At 52.2% G+C, this 15,482-nt stretch overlaps 4 protein-coding genes across 4 annotated transcripts; 3 read left to right on the top strand and 1 right to left on the bottom strand.

Annotated features, from left to right (window-relative positions):
• Positions 1 to 1,170: 1,170 nt before the first annotated feature.
• Positions 1,171 to 3,683, bottom strand: BU24DRAFT_438352 (uncharacterized protein; the record flags this gene model as incomplete). Its single annotated transcript, XM_033530249.1, has 2 exons — positions 1,171 to 1,254; positions 1,383 to 3,683. The coding sequence occupies 2 exons, from the start codon at positions 3,681 to 3,683 to the stop codon at positions 1,171 to 1,173; spliced, it is 2,385 nt and encodes a 794-aa protein (XP_033389427.1).
• A 605-nt stretch (positions 3,684 to 4,288) lies between these two features.
• BU24DRAFT_14582 (uncharacterized protein) lies at positions 4,289 to 5,503 on the top strand. Its single transcript, XM_033521190.1, has one exon. The coding sequence runs from the start codon at positions 4,564 to 4,566 to the stop codon at positions 5,368 to 5,370; it is 807 nt and encodes a 268-aa protein (XP_033389426.1). The 5' UTR covers positions 4,289 to 4,563; the 3' UTR covers positions 5,371 to 5,503.
• A 5,250-nt stretch (positions 5,504 to 10,753) lies between these two features.
• BU24DRAFT_14438 (uncharacterized protein) lies at positions 10,754 to 12,477 on the top strand. The gene has a single exon (XM_033521175.1). The coding sequence runs from the start codon at positions 10,927 to 10,929 to the stop codon at positions 12,058 to 12,060; it is 1,134 nt and encodes a 377-aa protein (XP_033389425.1). The 5' UTR covers positions 10,754 to 10,926; the 3' UTR covers positions 12,061 to 12,477.
• Positions 12,478 to 12,728: 251 nt separating this feature from the next.
• Positions 12,729 to 15,475, top strand: BU24DRAFT_416751 (terpene synthase). Its single transcript, XM_033526536.1, has 3 exons — positions 12,729 to 13,151; positions 13,223 to 15,138; positions 15,236 to 15,475. The coding sequence occupies exons 1-3, from the start codon at positions 12,936 to 12,938 to the stop codon at positions 15,324 to 15,326; spliced, it is 2,223 nt and encodes a 740-aa protein (XP_033389424.1). The 5' UTR covers positions 12,729 to 12,935; the 3' UTR covers positions 15,327 to 15,475.
• Positions 15,476 to 15,482: the final 7 nt, after the last annotated feature.

Below are 15,482 nucleotides of genomic sequence, written 5' to 3'. Positions count from 1 at the left end.
AGACGGACGCTGGGCGACATTTGGGGTGGTGTGCACTTGTGACCTGCTGTTTTCTCCTCTTTTGTCTCCGTCTTCCTTGAAGGAAGGGACGTCCGCACGGCAATGGTGCTGGTGGTCATACGCTCGGCCGTTCGATCGCGGGCATATGACGATGGATGTTCCTGAAGATTGATTGCTTGATGCACGAAACCCCATGCAACCATGCGGGAGAATTGCCGAAAGTGGTTGCGGGGTACATTGATTTTCCTGCTGGGTTGTATGCTGGAGCAATAATTCGGATGGGGTGTTTCTTCTCAATTTATCCTTGTCTTGGAATGCTCGACTATGTCAGTGACTTTGCGTCGAGAACTATTGGAAGATGCACTTTCTGGGGAGAAAGTGTTTTATCTTGGCGACTTTCTATCCATATTCGTAGACTTAAATGGTCAATTTGTGCAAAGGGGCTAGAACGCATGTCCGTAAGTAGTCAGTGATTCACTTTGATGTATGTACAATCAAGTCTATGGTAGGTGGAAGTGAAAGGTGATAGTCCTACGCGCATGCGGTTCCAAGCAAGCTTTGTGGCGTCATTGGAGATCTTCCCCGCCTCGAAACGTCCCGCCAATCTGGGCAGGTCCTGCAACCTACCCTTTAGAGGTAGCGTTCGAAAGCACGCGTGCCAATCGTTGACTTCATCGAGCCATTGATGGTTGGTCTCCAAGACAGTTTAATGCAGACCACCACCATGTGAACATATGTTGCATTGAGATGGGCACAGTATAGCCAAGCTACGTCATGGTAGTTGTTCACATGGTTGCAATGTTGTCGAAATCGGCTCGGACAGTAGAAGTAGCTTCTTAATGCGGAATGTGTCTTCTTGTCTTTCTATATTGAAATATTGCCAAGTGGACTTCACAGGACAATGATGTTGAGATATGGTGAGAAGAATATACGCTTGACACACTCCACTGATCGCACACTCGATTGCACAACTAAATACTGAAAAATATATATCTCTACAATTATGTCAAATAGTCATCTTAACTACAACTTCGCAATTATCTTATTAAAATGGCATATGGCAATAAAAAAGCACAACCCCGTTCAATAACATGTCAACCATTCCCTCCTTCCAGACAAACCCCCCAACCGCTCCCATATCACTCCCCACAAACCTCAGTCACAGAATTCTCATTCGAATCCGTAACCTCCAACGGCACCCTCGCCTTCTTCCTCTGCAAAGGCGGGGGCGTAATAATCGAGACGTCCAGCTTCCTTTTACTCCCAGCACAACCTCCATTGCTTGCACCGGATGTCGTGGAAGTTTGCGAACATCCAGAGATAGAGACGAGGGTATCTTCGCGGATGGCGAAGTGTGCTTGCTGTGAGGCTTTGAGGCCTACCTCTCGGGTGCTGCTTGTGCATTGTGTTGCGTTGCTTGTGCTGGATGTGGTGTTGCTTTGAGAGGGGAGGGAGGGGTCGGTTTCTGAGATGCTAGGAGTGGTTTGGTAGTTTGGTGGCCCTCCTGATTTCATCGCCGAGGATGTCAGTGTCGCTGCGGTGGTGGTTGAGTCTTGCCTCCCAACGTATCGTCTCATCAACAGCGCAACATCTCTCGCGTGGCCAGATAGTTCAGTGTGATCAGGGACACACCACTTCTCGCTCGCCAACGCTTCCAGATCTTCCATGGTCACAGCATCCTCCCACGTCCGATCCGAGTGGATCTTCTTGAGCCGCGGGTGCCGCAGCATCTCGAACGTCTCGTTCTGCACCGTCTCGTACCCGCCGCCCAGAATCTCCGCGACAAACGGCTGCTTGAACGCCACAGACATCTGCGCGTCAAAGCCATTCGACTCCTCGAAGTCGAACTCCTCCGTGCACCCTTCGTCGTCGAGTTGGCGCTCTCGCAGCCGGCCGTGGATGTTCAGGTAGCGCAGGTCGTGCTTTGGTATACAGTGTTCGAGGCTAAGCACGCCGACGATTTTGAACAGTGGCTTCACGCCCGTGTGGTGTAGTGATGCTTTGTTTTTCAAGCATCCGAGGTGGAAATGCGTCCAGTGTAAAGGCCTCACGTGCGATTTGGCGGCGATTTGGGGATTGTAGCTCGCGCCGACGATGGCGAAGTCTCCGAGGTCGCGCGAGCCGCCCATGTCGGCTAGGTAGTCTTTCTTCATCTTGATGAAGAATCCGGGGCGGCGATCTTGTATCCCCGTGTGCATGGGGAAGTATGGTGAATGGAGTGGTTTGAGGACGAGTCCTTCTTGCCGCTGTGCGAGTGCCAGGGCGAATGCTTGCTTTAGATCTGTCATCCCATCGCTGGATTTCTTGAAGTCTAGGAGCGTCCATTGTGATCGCATGGATCGCCCAGGTATGGTATCGACCAGGTCCCGCAGGACGTTCCGGCGATCCTGGAGGGTCTTCCGAAGCACCGGATCGTCGTCGAGGACGAGGACGTCGAAGAAGACAATCATGAGGTGCTCCCACTCGTGGGGCAGCGAGTCCTGCTTCGCCCCGAAGGTCATGCCGGAGCGTGAAATGTGCTTTCGAATCTTGGAGAATGGTAGGATCTTGCGTTCTTTGTCACTGTAGAGGACCATTTCGCCGAGGATAACGCAGTTTCTGCGGATTCTGCAGGTTGTCTGGCCGAGCCTGAGGGCGGAGCGAATGACCCTACAAAGGGCTTTGCGGTCGTTGGTGGCGTCTTTGCCGTTCTTTGAGAAGATTTGAATGGGGGTTTTCTCGTCATCTAGATTAACGTGTATCTCGCAGTACTCGCCGTCGTATTTGATTTCGGCTGCCCATGCTTGCTGGTTCAGCATATCGAAACAATGCTTGAACGACCATGCTTTGTAGAAGGGCGGACGGCCTATTTTCACGCCCACTACAGGCCTCAGTTTCCACGCAGCTTCCAGACGCATCCGTTGCTCGTCATTACTCGGAGGCACAGGAGGATATTCCTTGAGTTCACTCCTGAGTAAGCTGAAAGCTGCACCAAAGTCATTCTGAAACTTCAGCAGAAGTGGGAGTAGGAAGTGGTATCTGCCAAACACAAACGTCTCGTTGAGATTCAACGTGCAGTGATCCCGCAAAATGAGCCTTACAAACCACTTTGCCTCCCATGATTCAAGCTGAATGAAGATATTCTTGAGCTCAGTATCCGTGGAAAACTCCTTTTGCTTCTTCCGTCGTGTCGCAATGTCTGAGAACCTACACTTCGCAGCTAGCTGCACGAGAAGTCGGTCAACTCGACTTATAGAGATCGGTTTCTTGTTTTTCCAGGTATTGTCCCATGGCCGCATTGCCCTCTCCACGTAGACGCCCAAGTCCCCGTCCTTGCTCTGCTCCCACCTGTCGTATACCAGTCTCTGGGCATTGTTGAATTGAAGTAAGTTTGCGATTTTCCGGGCAAGTGACGGTGTTTTGAATCCGTGGACTCTGTCTTTCCGATGATGAGGGAAGACTATGGAGAGGAAGGCTCCGCCATCTGTTGACGGATGGTCGATGGCTTTCCGGTGTTCGGCGAACCAGCCAGCTATAAAGTTTCGGACCTTCTTTTCTTCTTTGTCGTTTGGTGTTCCGGAGGTGATGGTCTTGGTCTTGACGATGTTCTCGACTCCTTGGAGTAGTTGGCAGACATGGTTGAAGGACAGCTCCTCAGCGGTGGAGACTGAAGTTGCTGTTACCTGCTCGGAATTCTTTCGCATGGATGACTGTGACTATGGAGTACAAGGGGAAAGGAAGGTCCGAAGAAGAGGCAGTTAAGTATGTATGTTGAAAGAATCGTCCGGCTCTCTCTGTTTAGATAAGGCTGCATTGAGGAGGTCGATGGATATAGCTCTGATAGGGATAGGATGAGTCGGCATGAGAAGGAAACAACAGCTGTGAATATTGGTAGGCTAAAGTGATACAGATGCGGTGTCCTTGTTGTCGTTACACGGAGTGATGCCCGGTGTCCAATATAATAATGTTCAATAACCAATTGTTTCAAGCCAGAACCGTGGAGTCGGGAGACAGTGAAGACAGGGTGAAATGATTTACCTTCAAATGTTTCATAGCACTCCGGATAGAAATGTTCCTCTGTTCGTCGTAATATAAAGACACTCGGGTCTTGCTCACCGATAATAGTGCTACTGATGATATGCTGCCCCTTCCTGATGCGCGTGACACGGACTCGACTTTATCGTACAATTGACAAGCTTTTCAATTGTAATACTCCACATAGACCAGTGAGTAACGACGTAATACGTGCTGCTCGGAGTGAATCGATATAATTATGTTTCTGAGATATATCGACGCGTGAATCGCACTGTTCAATTCACCCGTATCTCGAGGTGCGCGCTAATCTACGTGTGCACGGGATCATCGGGTAGTCGGCATGTGTATACCCCGATTTCCACCATTCGCTGGAACAGTGCTCCGTACAGTACACTTTGTATGATGTAACCGTAAGCTCACCCCATTCCTTAACTTACTCGTACGAAAGGAAGGACAAATAAATATATACAACTATTACCCCACACCTGAACCCTCTATAGCACTCCGTACACACATTCACAAATTGAGAGGTGATCATATCAAGCAATCATGTCTGAGAAGGATCCGCGATCAGAAGACTCCAAGAAGCGGGACCTGATCTCTCGTGGCGATAAGACCTCGACGCCAGTTGGAAAGGCCGCGTTTGCGCTCCTTCGAGCACTCGATCCAGTCTTCCAGTACTCGGTGTTGAAATATGGAGTCGGCACTGGCCTCCTGCACCGCGTGGGCCTGAGGACCTTACCACCAGGACTACCCGCGCATACGGGCATAGCATTGATCGATGGCCTACAGTTGTCGCCGTATCGGCTTGTACTCGTGGGAATGGCAGTTGGCAGTGCGATCAAACATGACATCTGGATCTCAGCATTGTCGGAAGAGCCGATGAGCATTCAAAATGCGTTTATCATCGGGGTGTTCAATCTCGTCATGAACAGCCTGAACAGCTATGCCTTCCTCGCGTCCATCACCTCTGCGTCACAAGAATCTACATTTCCGCAGCCAGCACTGCTCGTGGGTAGCGCGCTGTACACGACTGGCATTTTCACCGAGCTCATCGCTGAGATCCAGCGAAAGCGGTTTAAATCCGACCCTGCGAACAAGGGAAAGCCATATACCGGCGGTCTGTGGAGCCTCGCGAGGCACATCAACTACGGCGCATACACATTCTGGCGAGCTGGCTACGCCGCTGCTGCCGGAGGATGGGTTTGGGGAGCCGTGGTGGGAGCGTTTTTCTTTTCTGACTTTGCGACCCGCGCGGTGCCCATCTTGAACGAGTACTGTGCGAAGCGCTATGGTGAAGATTGGGCGAAGTTCGAGAAGCAGACGAAGTGGAGACTGATTCCGGGTGTTTACTAAGAATGACATCCCTTCTAGAATGCATGAAAGCCCATGCGGCTCTTCTGCATGCCAGATTGTTCCTCATGTATGCGCGGGATGCGAAAGTCTAGACTTGTCGGAGAAAACCCATTCCTTCGTAACAACAAACATCTTGTCGTATACTAGTCACCCCATAATCGATTGTGCTTCGCTGTGCAAGGCTTACTCATAGTCACCTCATGCATGGAACGCACCTACGGTATATTAGCGACGGAACATTCGAGCTGAATAAACGGCCCAGTAGGTTCAACATCGATCGGAAAAAGAGAGCGAAGGAGCAAAACGTGCACGCCACGCCAGATCGGTTGCCGTTGCGCGACCGCTTGACCCGAACAGGTAGTCGACGATTACGAAGGCCATGCACGTGCCGTAGTCGTAGAACAAAGTACGATTTCTTCCTTGACTATAATGCAACTTGTTATCTTCACCGAGTTCAAGCCTATTGTGAATCGTCCCATCTCTTATGTACTCTCGATCCTGGAGGAGTTGGGCTGAGGGAAGTTTGTCGAGGGTCATGCGATAGATGTTAGGTTAGTAGGCTAGCATCTCTGGGGTACTGGAGTAATACGATGATATGGAGAGGAGAAAAGAGCGAAAAAGGAAATCAGTCGAAGAACATGCAATCGCATGCGCAATAATAGCGTGTTGGCGGTTGAAGTAAGTGTGAAAACTATTCTCTGACATACGTAAACCGACAGGTACGCAGTTACGTCTTTCAGCTCACCTCGACGACTCGATCGGATCCTCTTTTCTTGAGCTATTGTTTGATATGCCATGATGCGGCGCATGATAGAAATAGAATTTTCTTTTTCGGAATCAGAGAATTGATAGACATGACGGGGACCACAAAACGTTGGAGCATCAGATAGATTTATTGAAACTCGTTGTTAGTACCCTTTTCGCGGTAGGCTGTGTACAATATTAGAAACCAGACTCGAGGACGGCCCGTTGTGAGACACAAAGCAGTAAAAGATCAGCGACCCTGCTTGCGTTCGACGGGCTTGAGAGTGAAGCGACGAAGCTGACAGGCAGGCTGGACCCTGACGAGCAAATCCTTGCACTCCTCCCTCAAGCCCCAAAGTGGCAAGCGTACGGTGCGTGGGTACTTTGTTCCGGTCACTACGAGCACTTTGCCATCGTCTCCTCCCACGGGCCATCACAAGCATTCCCATCCCCACAATGACCTCAATTGTCGGGATAAACGCTGCTTGAGAGGAAGAAGAGATTGTTTAGGAGGTGGCTATGCGGTATTTGGATCGACGGACGTCGCGATGCAGTGCAATATTGACGCTTTCTCCGAAGCTGAGAATTATGGAGATCCGATTTGGTGAAATGCACGAGAAGCAGTAACGAGAATCATTCAACAGGCGAAAAGGCGTGAATGCCAGGCACGGTGTGCTACAAGATTTCTCCAGTTGTTCGACGCGGTCAGAACTTGGCACGCGATTGCACGAGAAAGGAAGGTCCATACTGCACTCGACAGTGAAAGTGCAGGCATGGCATAGTCAAACGCTGTAGAACCAGACTACAGTCTGGAGTACCTTGGTACTCGTAGGGCTTGAGCCTCGAGGCATGCGCTGTCGACGAACATGATCAGATCGGACATGTGCACACGCCCACATGGGCAGATGCATCACTGCCCTGCAGACATGATGCGTGAGAGTCTGAGCGGGGCTGTTCCGATTCTGAACATGGCCGGTGAAAGAGAAACTTATTGAGCGAATTGCCCCGCGACGAGCAGCGACAGGACGCTGTAAGCATCACATCTCAAGTCGTCACATCCACACGATAGTGCAGCTGTGAAACGATTGCGATCTTAGCGAGAGGAAGAGGAGGGGTGGATGGGATGGGATCTAGTCAGAGCACGGGAATTTGGTCGCCAAAGCAGAAATGTGCCGCTCCGATATGGATGGCACGAAAGGTTTATCGATGTTGTTGCATTTCGCACCTGGATTGAAGTGGAAATATTGGACCGATGGATTGATACGCATAGTCGCATACAATAGTCGTCAACACGAGAAGCGCAGCGCCGCACATGACGGCTCTTTCGGTTTAAAGAGGACCGGTACGAGCAAGATGGTGTAGCGCTACGCTACCTTAACAATCCCAGCGCAGCGCAACAATGCAACGCATCCGACCGTGGGCCTGCCTGTTGGTGCCAAAATGACAATGTAACCAAGTTGATCTTCGCACGAGGCAGTCAGCCAGTCAGTTCGTCGCATGGCCGCCCAGTCGTCGGATCTGCCATGGCATGCCTGGTCGCTGTTGTCGGCGCCTCCTGGCAAGTCCCAAGTCCCAAGTCGCAAATCCAAGTCCAAGTCTCACGTCCAAGTTTGAATCTCGCTCGCTCCCATGCGGCGCCATTATTCGGAGGAAATATGCAATGTGCCATGTAAGCCATGAGGGCTGCCGAAGGCGAGAAGGGGAATGGCGACATCTCCTTTGCAGGAATCACAGAGATCCAGCTGAGACGCAACAGGGCTACGTACAAGTTCTACAGGCGCACGCAGGCGCAATCAGGAACGTGCGTGATTCGATGGTCAGGGTTGATGCAGTTCACCAGGGCAGGGCAGAGGCCAGCATGGATGTAAGTTGTTGCAGGGGCCATGATCAAGGCCCTAACGAGGGATGCATGCAATACGGTACGGAGCACAGAGGTAAACTCTTAGTTGGCGGGAAGAGAATAAGAGTGGGAAAAGAGAACAGAGCAGAAGTAGAGAGGTAGAGGCAGAGGCTGAAGACACCATACTGGTGCATTGGTGAAGAGCGGGGCGTGGTGACTAGTTACCTCGCACTACTGAGTGGGGGAGAAAGAGGAAGAGGTGGAGGATGCAGAGAACGTACGAGGTAACTGCGGTACGGTTACGGTTCGGTGCGGTACATGATGCCTCATAGTTGTCTCGTAAGAGGTTGTTGCAACACACATTCCAATCGTATCGCTCCCCGACACCCCCAGTTGAGATGAGATTTTTGGTACTCCGTCGTTAGTTAGAGCATCAAGTCGGGGTATTTTCTTGATCTCTGGGAACTCGTAGGGGGAATTCCAAGTTTGGGGCCATGTTGAGATGACGCCGTCGTCTATAGCTTGAGTATATTATGAGCCAGGAATCATCGGATGATGATTTTACCTACCAGTTCTACCGTTTACCTGAGGGGAGTACGGAGTAAACTCAGTAGTTAGAGTATGTGCACCGTGACCGTTGATTGATCATAGACGGAGGGCGAATATCAAGAAACGTCATAGTGGGCCACCCGTGGAGATGCGATCAGTGATCGTTGATCGTTGATGGATTGTTCAACAGCGGCTTTTTGCTACAGCCACTACCACTCACTACCACTACCCGACAATCGAATTGACTTCCATTGTTCTCCTGATTAAAGCACTTTGTTGTCTTGCAGCATACCTGGTTTTCATTTGTCCTGCTGTTACTTGTCACTGTTGCAGGATCCCATTGTTACTGTCATCATTCCCATTAACTATTCTTCCATATATTCATAAACCCAGCATCAGCTCAGCAGCCAAAACGGAGAACAGTCAGGTCCAATTATTGCCCAACTTGGAATTGGAAAGGTTGTCCTCTCCGCCATCCACATCCATCTGGCTGACAGACCAGACAACTCAGCGCGTACCATTCCATTGCAATCATATCATCTCATCATCCTCCACCTTCGTGGCGTTTCCAGCCCATTCCCCCTCTTCCTCTTTTTTGCATCTGCATTTGCATTTGCATTCACCATTGCAGTTACTGGACTCCACCACCTCCGCCTTCTCCTCTTTTGGCTGCTGGATAGCGCAAGCCAGCTCTTGTTCTATTCCCAACCCTTCATCCCTACCGCATCCCATCCCATCCCATCCCTCCACCACCACCTTCTCCTCTCCAGCGGCTCGGCGATCGGCCGGAAAGGTTGTCCAAGGTCATCCCACGTTCCCGTACTTGACTCGAAACAGCGACTGGCAGGACTAACCACCATTACCATCGAGTACCAACCATTATCACAATCAGAACCATTCCCACCACCAAGACGAAGACGAGGTCGACGATACCTGCATCTATCTCTCTGCACGCACACCTACTTGCATCACACACCTGAACAAAAAAACTCACCACTTCCTGAACAGTAGTAGACTCTGTTCAGCTTCTCGCCTGTTGCGAGTGAAGTACTACCAAATCCCAGCCTATTATTGTACATCGTGTCATCGGCGGTTCTTGTACATACATTTGTACTTGTGGGCTTGCGAGTATTATACTTACTTGTGCTTGCACTGATACATACACACTGGAGTCTGGTAACCATCCACACTATCACGGTAGACGCAAAAGCTAGTCGTCTCACTGGGAGTTATTCCGCTCGCCCTCCTCCTCCTCTTCCTCCTCCTCCTCTTCCTCCTCCTCATCTTCTCTTGCGCTCTCCATTCTTCCTCTTTGCTCTAAATAAGTCTTTTCACGTTGAGCTACGAGTACCACCACTACTCGCTGATCGGTACATGGTACACACCCACACCTTAGACTTCCGCCTTACCCTTACGCTACAAGTACACTACGCTACATTCTACAAAAGTACACCACCACCATCAGACTACGCCGGATCCATCTCATCCCACCTCATCCGTCGTTTGGTATCGTACGCCCGCTTCTGCTGCCCGCTCGCCCTACGCCGCTTTTCGCTCCTACCGTCGTCTACTTACGCGACGCTACTCAGACGCTACCGACCTGCCTACAGGCTACCTGCCTGCCTGCCTACCTGCCTTTCCCTCCTACCCTAATTATTACATATTCATCAATCCTGCCCGCCCGTCGCCCACGCCGCCTGTGCAGAGATCTGATCTTTATAGATCAATCCCCCGATCTGACAAACTCTCTCTCTTCCCTCTGAACAGGATTACACATCTCACTACTCGGGCTCTTGACCCTCTACAAATTTTCATCACCAATTCCACATCTGCCCTCGCCTGAAGTTGGACATCATCGCCGAATACGGACTCGGGTGGAGTGCTCGTAGTAGCGGTTGCGGCATCTTCTTCTGAATTCCATATTTTGCAGGCACTGCGCACTGCACGCCCGGACGCAAGCGGCTACCCACCCACTCAACCTCCCACCCACCAGGGCCACCACCCACCAACCCAAGACTCCAACAGAAACAGAAACAGAAACAAACACCTTTACTCCTCCTCCGTCCTGTGTATACATCAACCCAATCTTAACCACCTCACTGCGCCCCGCCCCTTCGAGAGAAGAAATTGTAGACAAGTACTCCCTCCGTACTTCCCTCTACCCATCGTCACCCGCCTCAACCGGCCATCCAGTCGATTCACCCCCATCGCTCGCGGTCCGCCTCTTTGAGAGTCAATCCAGGGCGACGTTGGACCCTTAGTACCCCGTACCTACCGCAACACATCGTACATTTCTCACTCCTCGCATCTTTTGAAACACGCCTGTCGATCCGGGTCCTATCACCTCAATCGACGTCAGGCAAGGAGCGGCACCGACAACAATCTCATCCCACTCCACGCACGCACGCTCCTCGACAACAAACATGTCTGCAATGACTGCACAACCCACCCAGCCTTCCTATGGCGTCCCGCTCCATCGCAAACCCGTTCCACCTCCCGGCACTGCCGTCCGCCCCGCACAGCAACACTATTCACCCGATACAGCTCAGCTTCAAGGTCATTCACGTACCAGGACAACTTCTTCTGGTGTCTTCCCCATGGGTCCCGGTACCTCCGCTCCTCCCTCCGCATACGGCACTCCCCAAGGCACAATGCAGTCCTCCCAGTACCCTACCCAGTACCCTCCTCAGCAAGTCCTCAACCAGGGCACCCGCCGCACCCTCTCGAATGCTACCTCCTCCTCCACCTCCACCAACGGCACGCCGAACCGCTCCAACAGTGGTGCTCTACGCCGATCATCGTCCTCGCGCTCGGGAAATTCCCCTTCCTCCTACGTCGCTATGATGCGGAAACAGAAGGCCACAGTCTGGTGCGATCGCGCCCAGTATGAAGACCCACGGATATTGGCACAGCAGCGAGCAGCGAAGCTGCGTGCGAACATGGAGGTGGTAGGTGGGCCGCACCACGCCCCGCCACGGAATGTCTCTGGCAGCTCGAGCGTCGCCGCAGGTGTGCGATCCAAGATCACGCACAGGGCACCCAAGGCGTCGCTATATGCACCAGCAAACATGGCAGGCACCGGTGTTCCAATGCGTTTGAGTGCCACCGAGGTCGACGAAGGGGATAGCGAAGACAATGGCTCTACACACGGACCTTACCATCAACGCACAGGTTCTGGTCGCAGTTCCCTGGGCTCCGGCCGTCGCGTTGCATATGCCAACCCCGCTGGCCGACTATCGACAAGTTCCACACCTCCCAATGGCATCAGTACATCCGCAGAAGGCATGGAAGATCTTGCTGAGGAGGAAACGCCGATGCCTGGCTACACTCCCACCAACTACTTCGAACACACCAAGACTGGATTGTCGGGAGGAAGTGGAAGCAGCAGCGGCGAACGAAACTTTGGTGATGTAGGACAGATGCCCCAAGGCCTGCCGAAGCCAGCCACGGAGAAGAAGACATCGGACGATCTTCACCGGAGAGGCAGCGTTGACGAACGAACCACGACCATGAGCAACACACGACTCTTCATTGCGAATCCGGATCTCAGCGATTGAGATCAGAACATCAACCACCACCACAAAAATATATTTCACAACTTCTCCATGAGATACCCGTCTTCGATGTACGTGGGCATGCTTTTATCCTCTTTATCTGCTTTTGGGCAAAGAAATTTTCTATATGTTTTTCCTTTCCCTGGTGTTCGGACACACTCTATGCATCCTCTCGTTGGACTCTAGCGGCATCGGCTTGTTTTATTCGGGCCTGGCTAGCTCTGTATAGATCTTTCTTTTATGTTATGATTTCCCTCTTTTCCTTTCCGGGTCGCGCGTACCCAGGCGGTCGCTCGCTAAATTTGTATATATACATTGGTATCGTGGAAGTTGCATGATTTTAAGGATAAGGACTATATGGGAACCAAGAACTCACATATATATAATAATGAATTGCTGTTCTCCATAACCTGATTGGTGCCTCGTGCAGGCAATTCTGACCTCTTCTATTCTACTGATCGCCAGCATTCAATTGATCATCGCCCGCAATTGCTCCTCTCAGGCGCATCATTGCTGTAATTAGTCGCGCGTCATATTTCTCTCGGGATGCCGGGATGGCATAACTCCGCCCACATGAATCCTCCTCGAAAGCATGTGATCCCACCAGGCCACCAAATTACGAATACTAAGTTCGTCTAACCGTCTTCATGATAATTTACGCGTGGGCCCGTTCCTAGTACGGCTACGACAATCATCCGCCGCTCATTCGATTGAATGTAGCGGTGGCCCGTGCGCCCAATTCAGGGACCTCCATCTATAACAATGTGTGACACTCTCTCCACAACAAAAAGTCGCAAGCCCGCCTCGCTCGATGTGAGCATTTGATTCGAATCGATTTCCTTCCGAGAGGATATACGATACAGAAGGACGCAGCAACCATGGCGCCGCCCAATGGCACGCACCAGCGCCACGCGAAAGCGAAGGCCAACGGGGTGGTTAAAGGAAGCGATTTCGTGAACGCTACGACGGACCGCTCGAGGTGGCGGTTGAAGGACGACAGAGGGTGCCAGACGTGGCATTATCTGGAAACCGACGAGGAGGTAGAGGCGTGGCCGCAGACCGCGGCGGATAGGTATTTCCTAGGTATCGAGACCGTGAGTTAGGATTTATTTGCTTTTTGTGAATCCGACGACAAGGCGATGAAACTGTACTGATGGATACGTAGGGACTCCCGAAACTGCAACCCGCAAAGACGCCCCTCGAGTCCGCTTCCAATGGCCTCGAGTTCTTCTCCAAGCTCCAGCTGCCGCCTGGGAACTGGGCCTGCGAGTACGGCGGTCCCATGTTCCTGCTCCCGGGCCTCGTTATAACGTGGTATGTCACCGAGACGCCGATTCCGAAACCCTGGGCGATCGAAATGAAGAACTACCTCTTCGCGCGGCAGAATCCTAAAGATGGTGGGTGGGGTCTGCACATCGAAGGGGAGAGCAGCGTTTTCGGAATCGCGATGAACTACACGACACTACGACTGTTAGGCGTTGATGCGGACGACGAGCGCATGGTGAAAGCGAGGAAGAGGCTATGGGAGCTCGGGGGTGCGGTGAATGGGCCTCACTGGGCGAAATTCTGGTTGAGCGTGTTGGGAGTGTTCGAGTATGAGATCGTCAATCCGGTTCCCCCTGAGCTGTGGTTGCTCCCTGATTGGGTTCCGATCTCGCCCTGGAGGTGGTGGATTCATATGCGGCAGGTCATGCTGCCCATGTCGTACATATGGTCGAAACGCTGGAGTTATCCGCTGAACGACTTGACGAGGCAACTGAGGACGGAACTCCTGACCCAGCCGTACGAGACGATCAACCTTGAGAGCCACCGTAACACGATCTCTCCAATAGACAACTATCACCCCAAGTCCTGGGTTCTCCGTCTTTTGTTCTGGCTTGTTATTCATATATGGATGCCCCTCCTCCGGCCCAATTGGATGAAGAAGCGGGCTGAGGAATGGACGTGGTGGCTCATTGAGGCTGAAGACGAGAACACATCGTACTCTAATCTTGGGCCTGTCAACGGGCCCATGAATACCCTTGCTGCTTATATTCAGCTTGGCCCGGATTCGGTACCGTTCAAGGAGCATTTGAAGACGCTGCCCGAGTTTCTCTGGATGAAGGACGAGGGCATGTTGATGAACGGAACCAATGGCGTGCAGACCTGGGACACTTCTTTCCTCGTCCAGGGTGTTCTGACTGGAGGTTTCATTGAAGACCCGAAATGGAAGCCCATGCTCATCAAGGCAATGGAGTTCCTGGAAGACCAACAGATCTTGGAAGAGTGCCGCGACCAACACAAATGCTACCGCCAGCAGCGCAAAGGCGCATGGGGTTTCTCTACCCGGAAGCAAGGCTACACAGTATCCGACTGCACCTCCGAAGGCTTCAAGTCCATCCTCACCCTGCAAAAGCACCCCACCGCCAACTACCCACAGCTCATCAGCGAGCGACGCTGCCTCGACGCAATCGACGTCATCCTAACCATGCAGAACGAGGGTGGAGGCTGCGCGTCCTACGAGCCCACCCGCGGCTCCGAGCTCCTCGAGCACCTCAACGCCGCCGAGGTCTTCGGCCGCATCATGATCGAATACAACTACCCAGAATGCACGACCGCATGCGTGACCGCCCTCCACATGGCGCAAAAGTACTACCCAGACTACCGCGCCAACGAAGTCAAGACCTTCAAGGCCGCCGCCATCGAGTACATCCGCCGCTCGCAGCTCCCCGACGGCTCGTGGTACGGCTCTTGGGGCATCTGCTTCACGTACGCGACCATGTTCGCCGTCGAGTCCCTCTCCTGCGGCGGCGAGCACTACTCCAACAGCGAGCGCGTGCGCCGCGCTTGCAAGTTCCTGCTCGACCGCCAGATGGAGGACGGCGGTTGGGGCGAGACGTACAAGTCCTGCGAGCTGGGCGTGTACGACCAGCACCCGGAGAGCCAGGTCGTCCAGACCGCATGGGCCGTCATCGCGCTGCTCGAGTCCGACTTCCCGGACCCGGAGCCCCTGAAGAAGGCGCTGAGGTTGATCATGAGCAGGCAGCAGCCGAATGGCGAGTGGAAACAGGAGGCTATTGAAGGTGTCTTTAATAAGAGTTGGTGAGTTATTCCCCTATTCCCTTTTCCCATACCATCCCAACGTCGAAATAGAAACCACAGGACTGTTTGATCTGATACTAACCCCGTCACTTTATAGCATGATATCGTACCCCAACTACAAATTCATCTTCCCGATCAAGGCATTGGGCATGTTCGTCCAGAAGTTCGGCAACGACGCTTTACTTTGATAGATCACAATCGCCGGTGGCGATTATACGAATCGCGGAGCTGTGGAAACCAAAATAGATGGTTTAGACTCTGTAGTCATGTGTAGTACGTATAATGTATAATCAACGTCCTCGAAAGTCGACTCGTCTCGACTTGACTTGACCCAGCCATCCGTC

Source organism: Aaosphaeria arxii (assembly GCF_010015735.1).
Source record: "Aaosphaeria arxii CBS 175.79 unplaced genomic scaffold BU24scaffold_1, whole genome shotgun sequence".
NCBI lineage: Eukaryota > Fungi > Ascomycota > Dothideomycetes > Pleosporales > Aaosphaeria > Aaosphaeria arxii.
This window is presented reverse-complemented; position numbering and strand designations above follow the sequence as displayed.